A 12,339-nucleotide genomic window follows, 5' to 3' on the forward strand; every position below is an offset into this window, starting at 1 on the left:
CGTCCAGATCTGTGCAGTCAGGGGATTATTACAGTGCAAAATGAGGGTGTATGTACACGTTGCTCTGTGTGTGTGTGTGTGTGGGGGGGGGGGGGGGGGGGTTCAAACAGCAGCAGGAAAACGTTTTTGCTCAGACAGGCGGCGATGCTTCACAGCTTCCTCATATTGGCAATGACTAGAGAGTAGAGAGAGGAAACATCAGCGTTTCTGTGTTCATACTGTTGTGTTTGTGTGTCTGTGTTGATGCAACTTACGTTTCTGGACCCATTCAGTCCTGGGATTAACACAGACCTGTCCTTGTTGTGTGTCGAAGCTAAAAAATAAATAAATATATGAATGAATGGAACAATGGAGATTGAAGGTGTGTGTGTTCCAGTGTTGTATAAACTTACATTATAGCCTCCACACAGGGAGGTTTGGCAGATTGTTCACGGTATCCGGGCCCAGTCACAAAATGGCTGATATCAGCATTGGTGAGTTTAACACAGCATGGAGGAAACCTTCGGGAAGCAAGGCGCACTGAAGGAAAAAGACAGAACCATTGTTTGACTGTGTCTGTGTCCGTGTGTATACTGTGGAAAATGAGATGGTTCATAACTCGGTGATCGTCTGTAAATCAGCCTCTGAAACGTCCTGATACGCTGACACCAGGTTGAGATCATTCTGCTTCACTCTGCAACCGTTTTTACACGTGAAGAAGTGAAACAGATTCATTTTGATGATCTAAGAACATTAGAATAGTCACTTCAAACAAAGGTGTGTGGTCAGTTAGTCAAGTCTGTACTGCCTCAGGATGCACTGCTGCTGCGCGGTATCAGAGCAGGGCGACCGTGTCGGGTGAAAAACAACGCTTGACATGTTTATTCTTTACTGTTGGCATAATTTAGAATATTGTTATGGCAGTAAAATGTGGAATTGATCTGAAATTTGGAGGAAGACTGAGAGACGACAAAGAGAGTGAGAATAAGCGTAATGGAAAGCTTGACTTGCTCATTCAAATTGGGAAATCACGATCATGCAATGTCTTAAAATTTTAAAGTCTGATGAAATTGTAAAATGAAAGTTATCAGAATCCTGCATTTGAGGTAAAGGTTTGTGGAAAGGGAATTATGCTCTCTTTCCTCTTCCTTCTTGTCATTTGATTGACAGCTTGAAGAGTTTGAACATTAATTAAAGTAAAATTCACTCTGAAGTTGCACCGCCAGCGCTGTATCGAGATGACAGTCAGTACAGGGGATACTAAATACACTAATGAAACTAAACGTGAGACACACAGAGGTCACACAGAGCAGCATGAAATGAGACTGAGTGGTAGTCTCACTACGTTAAAGCAGGAAGGTAATGCAACAGTAGCTGAAAGAAAAACTTGTGAAATGTTAAAATTTGAAGACATTTTAAGAGAAACCTGCAGCTGTGTGCCGTGGACATCGTTAATAACAATTACAGTCATTAAACAAAGATATGTTTTAACATCTGTGAGTAAGTAATGAAGCCTGGCTCAGTGTAATGTGTTGAAATTTTTTGGCACTTACAGTTTCCTGCAGTGGACTGGAAGCACAGACATGCTAACAGCAGAAGGGTGATGGACAGGATCCTCGTGGACATTTTGACCAGTGGACTCGCTGGTGGACTGGTTGACTGATGGGGCTGCAACTACACAAACTGATGGATGTTTGGATATTTATCAGTAAGTGCAGAGCTTTGGGTGGGTTTGGATGTGGGCAGTGCTGATGACGTGCTTCTATATGTATTTGAGTTCTGTATATGTGTTTTGTGGTCACAGTATTATCACACCTCCACCCCCCAGCAGAAAATCTAGTTTGCCCTCCGTCAGCAGATTTTTGACATCTTTCTGAGAAACATCCTGACACGTTTGCTCTCATAATCACACCTATGAAGTCCACACAACAAACACAACATGTGAAAGAGATGCACAGTGTGGTGGGTGATGCTGCCTGTTGTGCAGTGTCATGAGTGACAGGATAGACAGCATGCATGTTTTCCATGTTGCTCTGTGTTTTTCTTTGGTAATTAAAACACACACAAAGGCTGTAATTATTCATGACCTCACTGGAAGTTAGTACATCAGCTGTGATGGAAAGTTTGAATGAAAAGAAAGGTATTTTTATATTTCACTTGCATTTATCTGTGACTTATTCATCTTAAAGAGAAAAGTGAAACTAAGTGGAGCCAAAGCACCTCAATTTGATCCTTATTGGGCCAAAAATTAAGCTCAAATGCTTCTTATGCTCCTCAATCTGATTTGTGTTTTCTTCTCAAAATGAATAATGTGTAAGATATCGCCAGCCGTCAAAGCCGCCAAACAAATGCTGGGCAGCATATCACCTTAGCAGCTGATATCTGCCTCTCACTGTACATTCTGCTGTAGCTGTCTGTGGCTGCCACTAGCAGGTTAGCTCAGTGAGCCTTGCAGTTACTCAGATTGCCCCGACCGAGAGATGGGAGCACCAGGGAGTGATGGTGTTTACAGTGTGGGTGACAAGACTGGCTCAACAGCCTCCCAGTGAACAAGGCCAGACCAGGACCAGACTAACTTGGTGAATTAAGGGTTTAAGTTTGAATGGTGTTCACAAGTTGATCAAGATCGTCTCAGTTTGGTAAATTTTGTTTATCTATTTTATTAAAAATGAAAAACAATTTGATCCTGAATCTATATTAAGCTGTCCAATAAGAACTAAAATGTAATTTAGACCGGCAGCTCGTCTCATTAGGGGCGTTGAGTTTACGTTTCATTCAGCAGGTGATCGTATGAGACACTCTGCTCTGGAGACGAAATGAACAGAGTGACAAAAACACGCATGGAGACTTAATGACATGTTTTTTATCATTGACTTCAAATGTAAAGTTTTAGCACAGTCACTGCTTCTTTCCCATTAATTCGGAATAACTTCTTCAGTGCTTCTGTGCCAGCAAAAGTTTCAATCATGTGTATCTCAAAATGTTGGGAAACCAACAGAAATGTGTCTGTGTTGTTTAATACCACAAGAGAGAAGTGGCAAGATAGTAGGACAGGAGACAGAAACCTCTCTGGACTTAGACGAGACATGAGACAGCGACTCATCAAGGCGAATGTGAAACTTAATTTGAAAGCAAAACAAGCTCTGCTGATGCCAGCAAGATTACTGGAAAGGGGGCATGCCCCAGAGTGATTGACAGGAACGTCGAACGCTGCCAGCATCTCTGAAGACTCCACTGCTATCATTTACTCTCTCAAAATCTAAAGGGGCAGGCAGCAACTTGCGACTTTGTAGTTAAAATCATGGAAAAAAACGCTTTGCCTGTGAGTCCGCAAACTGATGCCAGCCTTTATGAGACAGGAACAGTGAAACACCCACCACCGGACTGCAGGTCATACAGAGAATGTGTGTCGGTGGATGAAGAGGTGACGTGATGTTATAATGATAAAACAGAGGCAGAGAGGTGGGGACAAACCAAGCAGAGTGATGTGTCACTGAAGAATCTATTATAGGATTATATTGGTGAAGATATATAGACGTTTTTTAAGCTAAAGAAAAGGTTGATAGGTGAAGCTTTTTAGTTTGATTTAGCAGCCTCTCTGGTACATCATGTAGATACGACCTGCTCGACCTTCTTCAGCCATAATAAACCTGTGCTAACCAAGACACAGAGATGTCTCTTGGTCCTTGAAATCACCGAATCGGTGCTTCCTGGGCCTTTGCAGTCATGAAAGCGCTGCATCAATTCTGCTGCCATGTGGGGCGTCCCATGTCATGTCCACACAAACTACTGTAAGAGTAAAAACATCATTGGAGTATCAGACAGGAAAACAGCTGAATTAACTATTAGATATGTTCAGCTTTTGTTTGACATGCAGTAACATAGAGCACTAAGGCCACTGTCTGGAGTTGATTTAATGGGTAGATCACTTTGACAAACGTGATTGGATGCTTCCTTTGGTCTCTTCAAGTTAAGGCCGGCTCGTTAACATAAAGCGTTGTCCGACCTCGAGCCGAAAAGCCTGCTGTCACATGGAGGGCGTGATGGTTTGTACAAAGGATGATGGATTGGTTTTACAAAGACATGGTGTTGCTCTTGGTTGCGCATGTGAAAAGTGATGGAGGGAGTCCATGTAGCTGGCACGTTGGATGGATTGTTGATGATGAAGAGTCGAACACAGCCTCCCCAGTTCCATCGCTGAAAAGGTGAGGGGAACATTTCATGTGGCATTCGCTGTACTGACACAAAATAAGTCCTCACAGAGAGTCTGAGGAGACAGAAGTTTGCACATCTGTATGTGTGAACACAGCTGCTTGGTGTGAACACTCGACCCAAATGGAAAACTAATGACAAGATTGCGGGATGATAAAATGACGATGCTGTTTTTCCGGTGTGAAGATGTTCAACACCTTTTTGCCATTGTGGTTTATTTAATCCTCCAACCACTAACCACAGCTGTCACATGGCATGATTAGTTTCTTTTATCCTTATATGAATAAAGCTCTCAGCCCGTTAAGCTTCTTGCTTTTTCATGTCAGATAAGATGCAAACAAACAGTCAAACACATAAACACCGGATGCAGCATCATATGAGGAACGTTTATTTCTGACCAAAGTTTTCACAGTGACACATCTCCTTCAGATGAAAAGTTCTCACAAGCTTTCAAATAAATAAATATCTCAAACACTAAATTGATCGTTAAGTTCAGTGCAGTAACTTGTAAACATCCATAAATAAAATTGGTAGTAAATACGACATCAGTATTCAGTCAGCACTGGTCAAATAAATAAAACTAATAAATAATGTCACTCATTGATAGGAGACATTTAAAGAAACTAAATACTCTTAAAACAATAATTTAACATCATCATGTTGTTCAAGTGCTGTTTCAAACATTAGCTTCAGTGTTGAGTCCATAATCGTTAACTTCTTGATGGATTCAGTCTTTGTTTTCATTGGCTGGAGGTGGAGAAGATGCAGGCCTACTCATCATCTGTTTCTGAGAAGGTTTCATCAGCAGGCATCTCCGATGTGGAGGGGAAGGAGGGAAGAGAGGATGAGGAGGGAGGAAGAGAGGATGAGGGAGTGGTGGAGGCAGTGGATGTGATGATGGAGAGCAGGGAGACGGTAGATGAGGGGACCACAGGCGACAGTCTGGCCTGAGCCTTTGCTTTTCTGTGAGAAAGAGAATCGAAAGTATTTAAGAGCACAAGTTTGGATTGAATGATGAGTGAGTGAGAAGAGGCCCAGTGAACGTGTGAGTGAATGAACAGTCTGGATAAACTCACTCGAATGCCATAATCTTGCGGTGGACCCAGGGAGCGTTGACCTGACTGCAGAAAAGACCTTTTTCTGTTTGGAAGCTGCAGGAAGGACGAACAAATGCAACATGAGTGTCTTAAATGAAGCGTTTCAACATGCTGTAGATACGTCAGCTTATAGCAAATACACAGAAACGAAGATGAAACGTGAAGTTATCAGTTGATGAAAGAGGCGGGAGGATTTAGAGGTCCACATTCTGAAGGTCAGATCTTTACTTTTTAACATGCAGCGTTTTTCCTCTGACTTACATGACAGCTCGGACACACGGGAGGTTCGCTTTCTGGACCATGTATCCTGTGATTGGATCATTTATCTCCTGTCTGGTGACTGTCTTGCAGCAGGATGCCAGCTTCTCAGCTGAAGGTGGATAGAAACAAATAAGAGTCCATTAAAAAGAATTATTAAATTGCTCACAAGAGGAAAAGCAGTCTTTGTTTGTCTAAAGCTGAATCTTACCTGCCGATCCAGAGTGAATCACAGCCACCAGGACCATGGCGAGCAGCGCAGTCTTCAACAGGCTTCCACAGTTCATCATTTTCAAAAGAGGGTGATAGATCTGAGGTTAAAAGGATAAATGCTGAATGAAGTAATCTCTGCTGGTCTTTCTTCTGCAGAGAGCTCGGTGAAGTGACGGCCGACTGGACGCATCCGATACTTAAAGCCTGAAAAAGCAGAAGTGAGGTTAGTCAAGTTCCTTCTTTTTTTCTTTGTCCCTCCTCTCTTCTTCCGAGTGAATGACCCGCCGGCTTACAGAATTTCCATGAAGTCACCTGACAGCTGACCAACAGGAGGCACTTTCATCATTGCGTTTTGTTTGGGGTGTTGGGAATTCCTCACGGACCGGAGATCATCCTCAGACCATCATCAGGCAAAACTCAAGCAAGTCGCAATGATGGCATGGACCGTTCAGCGCCGGTCTGACCAATCAGACACAGCCCTACGTCACTGCTTAGCGCTGTGAGCAGTGCCAAGAAACAATACACGGACAGAATGTAATCTATCGACCATGGTCCAGCTAAGAACTATCGCTGCTGAGATAATGTCTGCATCTCTGCAGATGAACTGAGTGCATCCTGTTCTCTTTGAGAACAACGTCCCTGCTGTGGAGGTACAAAAGGTGCAGCCCCCTGCCCGCTAATACGATCCAGGGCTGATGTTTCCTTCAGAAGGATTCATCCACACAGGGCACCTGGACCTGATGGTATCCCTTGCAGGGTCCTCAGTGTGTGTGCAGATCAACTAGTGGATATCTTGACAGAATTGTCACCCCCTCGCTGCTCCAGTCTGTTCTCCCCACACGTTTCATAAAGACCACTGTGCCCTTCAAGCTTGATGTCAAGCTCAGAGTCCTGGGACTCAATGCTGACTGGATGCTGAACTTCCTCATGGGCAGACCCAGGGCTGCGTGAGACCACCACATCCCCCACCCTGTCTCTCAGTACCAGGGCCCCTCTGGGCTGCATGTTCAGCCCTTTCCTGTCCTCCCTGTGTGGCCACTCAAAGCTTCAACACCATCAGTTTGCTGATGACACAGCTGTCATTGGCCTGATCACTGGTGATGATAAGACGGTCCGCAGAGAAGAACTCTGAGCCCTGACATCTTGGTGCCAGGACACTAGTCTCACAGGGTCTGGTCCCACACCACGAGGCTCAGGGACAGCCTCATCCCACAGGCCATAAGACAGTTGAACACTGCAGCTGTTGAGCTCATCACTTCACTCACACTGTATTGATACATGGACGTCACTTTACTGCCATACTTCTGATATACAGAGCAGTACTGTACATACATACTGCGTTCTACTTTACGAGCTCCAGCTGCTTATTTACCAGGTTACCTGTTTACATCTCAGTGTATACATATATCTATTTTATTACCTCTTTCTGAGATCTTTCTATGTTAGTTTTATCTAAGTACTTTTGCCTTCATATAATATTCTACTTCTCTTTCCATCCCTGGCAGCCACTAACCACAGCTGCCACATGTTTCAGGTTTGATCCTTATCTTGATGAAGGTCTGCAGCCCTGACAGCTTCTTGCTTTTTCATGTCAGAGAGGAGTCAGATAAGATGCTAATAAACAGTCAAACACATAAACACTGGATGCAGCATCACATGAGGAACATTTATTTCTGACCAAAGTTTTCATGATGAAAAGTTCTCACGAGCTTTCAAATAAATAAATATCTCAGAACATTTTCTCAGAACAGTTTCATGACTGTAAGAGTTGACTTAAACAATAAAATTCTGTCCTCTAACTTGTAAGCATTCATAAATACACTTGGTAATAAATACATGAATGAATAAATAATGTCACTCATTGTGAGAAGGAGGCATTTAAAGAAACTAAATACTCATAAAACAATAATTTAACATCATCATGTTGTTCAAGTGCTGTTTCAAACATTAGCTTCAGTGTTGAGTCCATAATCGTTAACTTCTTGATGGATTCAGTCTTTGTTTTCATTGGCTGGAGGTGGAGAAGATGCAGTCCTACTCATCATCTTTCTGAGAAGGTTTCATCAGCAGGCATTTCAGATGTGGAGGGGAAGGAGGGAAGAGAGGATGAGGAGGGAGGAAGAGAGGATGAGGAAGTGGTGGAGGCAGTGGATGTGATGATGGAGAGCAGGGAGACGGTAGATGAGGGGACCACAGGCGACAATCTGGCCTGAGCCTTTGCTTTTCTGTGAGAAAGAGAATCAAAGACAAAAGTATTTAAGAGCACAAGTTTGGATTGAATGATGAGTGAGTGAGAAGAGGCCCAGTGAACGTGTGAGCGAATGAACAGTCTGGATAAACTCACTCGAATGCCATAATCTTGCGGTGGACCCAGGGAGCGTTGACCTGACTGCAGAAAAGACCTTTTTCTGTTTGGAAGCTGCAGGACGGACGAACAAACGCAACATGAGTGTCTTAAATGAAGCGTTTCAACATGCTGTAGATACGTCAGCTTATAGCAAATACACAGAAACGAAGATGAAACGTGAAGTTATCAGTTGATGAAAGAGGCGGGAGGATTTAGAGGTCCACATTCTGAAGGTCAGATCTTTACTTTTTAACATGCAGCGTTTTTCCTCTGACTTACATGACAGCTCGGACACACGGGAGGTTCGCTTTCTGGACCATGTATCCTGTGATTGGATCATTTATCTCCTGTCTGGTGACTGTCTTGCAGCAGGATGCCAGCTTCTCAGCTGAAACAACAGATCCAGGAGACAGTTAAAAAAGTCCATTTAAATGGCTTCTGTAAGATCTTGTCTTGTGTACCTAAAGCTGAATCTTACCTGCTGATCCAGACACAATCAAAGTGACCAGGACCATGGCGAGCAGCGCAGTCTTCAACAGGCTTCCACAGTTCATCATTTTGACTAAAGGGTTTGTGTTAAATCTGAGGTTAAAAGGATAAATGCTGAATGAAGTAATCTCTGCTGGTCTTTCTTCTGCAGAAAGCTCGGTGAAGTGACGGCCGACTGGACGCATCCGATACTTAAAGCCTGAGAAAGCAGAAGTGATCCCTCTGGTTAGTCATCCTCCAGTTTTTTTCTGTCAGTCCTCTCTCTTCATCTGAATGAATGAGCCGCCGATTTACGGTGGTTTCCATCAAGTGACCGATTTACCAACAGGAAGCACTTTCATCATATGTTTCGTTTGGAAAAGAAAATCATCATTTTCTCCTGATTGTCTGACGGCGGGGGTGTCAGGAATCCCTCACAGGCCAGAGGTCACCTGCTATGGTTACATTTATTAAAGCATTAATGGAGAAAAAAGTGAGGAAACAATCTGCAAACCTGATGCAAACTGGTCCCTGTTGAGTGTAAATCTGCCTCATTTCAAGATCATGAAAATCTGAAGAAGCTGTGTTAAAAGAGGTGAGGAAGATGATTTTCTGCAAGTTGAAGCTTTATTAATAATGAGGAAGTCACTGTTGTGGCATTTATGTCACAAACAATTGAGTAATGGTTTAGGTCAGGACTTACTACAGCGTGCGGTCATCACAGACATGTCACAACACGGTCCTCTGAGCCTCCAGCAGCAGAGTCAGGCTGCGTTACAGAACCATGAACCGTTCACTGAAGAGTCCTTCACAGAGCGTGTTTCTGGTCCTGGTCCTGGTCCTGGTCCAGCACTGAACTCACACAAGTGTGATGTGGAGACCTGAAGCCCACAACGCACAAACACTGAGACATGACTCCTCAGTGAAGCAGATATGACACAGTTCAGCTTTTGAAGTGAAATGTATTTGCATAGTCATAGATTCAGGGTTTTTTAATGAGGGAGAAGGAGTAGATGTCATTTTCAGGATTTTAAACAGATCATCGAACTTGTTTTGTGGGAAAACTCTATCAGAGACACATCATAAGTCAAAGTACTGTGTTTTATATCCATCTCAAAAATTGTCTGGAGGAGATCTTTGACTTTATGAGGCTTTGTGCTTCGAGCTTGTTGCTCCCTCTGTGGTGATGGAAGTTTCATTCATTTTTTGCTCATTTTCTTTTTAAATTTTCTGAGTTTTGTGGGGCTTTTTTCTAGTTAATTCCACTCGGGCTACACAGAGGAAGGCGACTGTATATTTATTTAACAGTCAGCTGCGATGTGCTGTCTGTCAACGTGGGATTCATTGTTGGTTTCCACATCAGGGCTCCGTGCTGTGATGTTCTTCCACTATTGAATACTTTGACATCTAATGCAATTTGTTTTGTGGCCTTAACATGTTCTTTAATTTAACAGTAGGATCATATATCATCATTTAATCCCCACCTTCAAAAAAAGCTGTAACGCAGTAACATTTACTCAGTGCTTTTATTTAAGTATGTATTCACAGAAGTACTTTTACTTTGACTTGAGTATAATATTCCGGCATCCTTTCCATCCCTGCTAACTGTTAACCACAGCTGCCAGAGGGCACATTTCATATTGGTCCTTATCTTGATAAAGGTCTGAAGCCCTTACAGCTTTTGTATTTTCATATCATAAAGAAGCCAGAAAAGACAGAGATGAGCAGCCAAACACCTAAAAACTGGATGCAGGATCACATGTGAAATGTTTATTTTAGATGAAAAGTTCTCACAAGCTTCCAAATAAATAAAATATCTCGAAATGGTTTCATAGATTTAAGATTGATGGTAATGATAAAATCATTACAATGATTGTTAAGTTCTGTCCTCTAACTTGTAAACATTCATAAATACACTTGGTAATAAATACATGAATACTTCTATCAGGACTGACCAATTAAATTAAACTAATAAATAATGTCACTCATTGTGAGAAGGAGGCATTTAAAGAAACTAAATACTCATAAAACAATAATTTAACATCATCATGTTGTTCAAGTGCTATTTCAAACATTAGCTTCAGTGTTGAGTCCATAATCGTTAACTTCTTGATGGATTCAGTCTTTGTTTTCATTGGCTGGAGGTGGAGAAGATGCAGGCCTACTCATCATCTGTTTCTGAGAAGGTTTCATCAGCAGGCATCTCCGATGTGGAGGGGAAGGAGGGAAGAGAGAATGAGGAGGGAGGAAGAGAGGATGAGGGAGTAGGAAGAGAGGATGAGGAGGGAGGAAGAGAGGATGAGGGAGTAGGAAGAGAGGATGAGGAGGGAGGAAGAGAGGATGAGGAGGGAGGAAGAGAGGATGAGGGAGTAGGAAGAGAGGATGAGGAGGGAGGAAGAGAGGATGAGGAAGTGGTGGAGGCAGTGGATGTGATGATGGAGAGCAGGGAGACGGTAGATGAGGGGACCACAGGCGACAGTCTGGCCTGAGCCTTTGCTTTTCTGTGAGAAAGAGAATCAAAGACAAAAGTATTTAAGAGCACAAGTTTGGATTGAATGATGAGTGAGTGAGAAGAGGCCCAGTGAACGTGTGAGCGAATGAACAGTCTGGATAAACTCACTCGAATGCCATAATCTTGCGGTGGACCCAGGGAGCGTTGACCTGACTGCAGAAAAGACCTTTTTCTGTTTGGAAGCTGCAGGACGGACGAACAAACGCAACATGAGTGTCTTAAATGAAGCGTTTCAACATGCTGTAGATACGTCAGCTTATAGCAAATACACAGAAACGAAGATGAAACGTGAAGTTATCAGTTGATGAAAGAGGCGGGAGGATTTAGAGGTCCACATTCTGAAGGTCAGATCTTTACTTTTTAACATGCAGCGTTTTTCCTCTGACTTACATGACAGCTCGGACACACGGGAGGTTCGCTTTCTGGACCATGTATCCTGTGATTGGATCATTTATCTCCTGTCTGGTGACTGTCTTGCAGCAGGATGCCAGCTTCTCAGCTGAAACAACAGATCCAGGAGACAGTTAAAAAAGTCCATTTAAATGGCTTCTGTAAGATCTTGTCTTGTGTACCTAAAGCTGAATCTTACCTGCTGATCCAGACACAATCAAAGTGACCAGGACCATGGCGAGCAGCGCAGTCTTCAACAGGCTTCCACAGTTCATCATTTTGACTAAAGGGTTTGTGTTAAATCTGAGGTTAAAAGGATAAATGCTGAATGAAGTAATCTCTGCTGGTCTTTCTTCTGCAGAAAGCTCGGTGAAGTGACGGCCGACTGGACGCATCCGATACTTAAAGCCTGAGAAAGCAGAAGTGATCCCTCTGGTTAGTCATCCTCCAGTTTTTTTCTGTCAGTCCTCTCTCTTCATCTGAATGAATGAGCCGCCGATTTACGGTGGTTTCCATCAAGTGACCGATTTACCAACAGGAAGCACTTTCATCATATGTTTCGTTTGGAAAAGAAAATCATCATTTTCTCCTGATTGTCTGACGGCGGGGGTGTCAGGAATCCCTCACAGGCCAGAGGTCACCTGCTATGGTTACATTTATTAAAGTATTAATGGAGAAAAAAGTGAGGAAACAAACCTGATGCAAACTGGTCCCTGTTGAGTGTAAATCTGCTTCATCTCAAGATCATGAAAATCTGAAGCAGCCAGCAACGACCGCCTTTTCTTTCTGTGTTAAAAGACGTGAGAAAAGATGATTTTCTGCAAGGTGAAGCTTTATTAATAATGAGGAAGTCGCTGTTGTGG

The 12,339-nt window shown here is 43.0% G+C and overlaps 3 protein-coding genes across 3 annotated transcripts; all 3 read right to left on the reverse strand.

The window, feature by feature from the left end:
- Positions 1-4,615: 4,615 nt before the first annotated feature.
- Positions 4,616-5,902, reverse strand: LOC143339967 (uncharacterized). The gene is made up of 4 exons (XM_076761533.1): positions 5,758-5,902; positions 5,550-5,658; positions 5,268-5,342; positions 4,616-5,154 (listed from the first exon to the last, which is right to left on the reverse strand). Exons 1-4 carry the CDS (start codon positions 5,834-5,836, stop codon positions 4,962-4,964), a joined length of 456 nt encoding a protein of 151 aa, XP_076617648.1. The 5' UTR covers positions 5,837-5,902; the 3' UTR covers positions 4,616-4,961.
- A 1,658-nt stretch (positions 5,903-7,560) lies between these two features.
- On the reverse strand, positions 7,561-8,726 carry LOC143340113 (uncharacterized). Its single transcript, XM_076761735.1, has 4 exons — positions 8,585-8,726; positions 8,386-8,494; positions 8,104-8,178; positions 7,561-7,984 (listed from the first exon to the last, which is right to left on the reverse strand). The coding sequence occupies exons 1-4, from the start codon at positions 8,661-8,663 to the stop codon at positions 7,801-7,803; spliced, it is 447 nt and encodes a 148-aa protein (XP_076617850.1). The 5' UTR covers positions 8,664-8,726; the 3' UTR covers positions 7,561-7,800.
- Positions 8,727-10,508: 1,782 nt separating this feature from the next.
- On the reverse strand, positions 10,509-11,817 carry LOC143339965 (uncharacterized). Its single transcript, XM_076761532.1, has 4 exons — positions 11,676-11,817; positions 11,477-11,585; positions 11,195-11,269; positions 10,509-11,075 (listed from the first exon to the last, which is right to left on the reverse strand). The coding sequence occupies exons 1-4, from the start codon at positions 11,752-11,754 to the stop codon at positions 10,736-10,738; spliced, it is 603 nt and encodes a 200-aa protein (XP_076617647.1). The 5' UTR covers positions 11,755-11,817; the 3' UTR covers positions 10,509-10,735.
- Between the last annotated feature and the right edge of the window lie 522 nt (positions 11,818-12,339).

The sequence above is a fragment of the Chaetodon auriga genome, chromosome 21, assembly GCF_051107435.1.
Source record: "Chaetodon auriga isolate fChaAug3 chromosome 21, fChaAug3.hap1, whole genome shotgun sequence".
In the NCBI taxonomy this organism is placed as follows: domain Eukaryota; kingdom Metazoa; phylum Chordata; class Actinopteri; order Chaetodontiformes; family Chaetodontidae; genus Chaetodon; species Chaetodon auriga.

Bases quoted from the DNA above. Each gene is read 5' to 3' on its own strand.
- LOC143339965 (XM_076761532.1), bottom strand. From the start codon at position 11,754: ATGATGAACTGTGGAAGCCTGTTGAAGACTGCGCTGCTCGCCATGGTC. The intron at 11,586-11,675 runs GTAAGATTCAGC...CTGTTGTTTCAG, and splicing joins GATTGTGTCTGGATCAGCAG to CTGAGAAGCTGGCATCCTGC. The intron at 11,270-11,476 runs GTAAGTCAGAGG...TCCGTCCTGCAG, and splicing joins CCGTGTGTCCGAGCTGTCAT to CTTCCAAACAGAAAAAGGTC.
- LOC143339967 (XM_076761533.1), bottom strand. From the start codon at position 5,836: ATGATGAACTGTGGAAGCCTGTTGAAGACTGCGCTGCTCGCCATGGTC. The intron at 5,659-5,757 runs GTAAGATTCAGC...ATCCACCTTCAG, and splicing joins GATTCACTCTGGATCGGCAG to CTGAGAAGCTGGCATCCTGC. The intron at 5,343-5,549 runs GTAAGTCAGAGG...TCCTTCCTGCAG, and splicing joins CCGTGTGTCCGAGCTGTCAT to CTTCCAAACAGAAAAAGGTC.
- LOC143340113 (XM_076761735.1), bottom strand. From the start codon at position 8,663: ATGATGAACTGTGGAAGCCTGTTGAAGACTGCGCTGCTCGCCATGGTC. The intron at 8,495-8,584 runs GTAAGATTCAGC...CTGTTGTTTCAG, and splicing joins GATTGTGTCTGGATCAGCAG to CTGAGAAGCTGGCATCCTGC. The intron at 8,179-8,385 runs GTAAGTCAGAGG...TCCGTCCTGCAG, and splicing joins CCGTGTGTCCGAGCTGTCAT to CTTCCAAACAGAAAAAGGTC.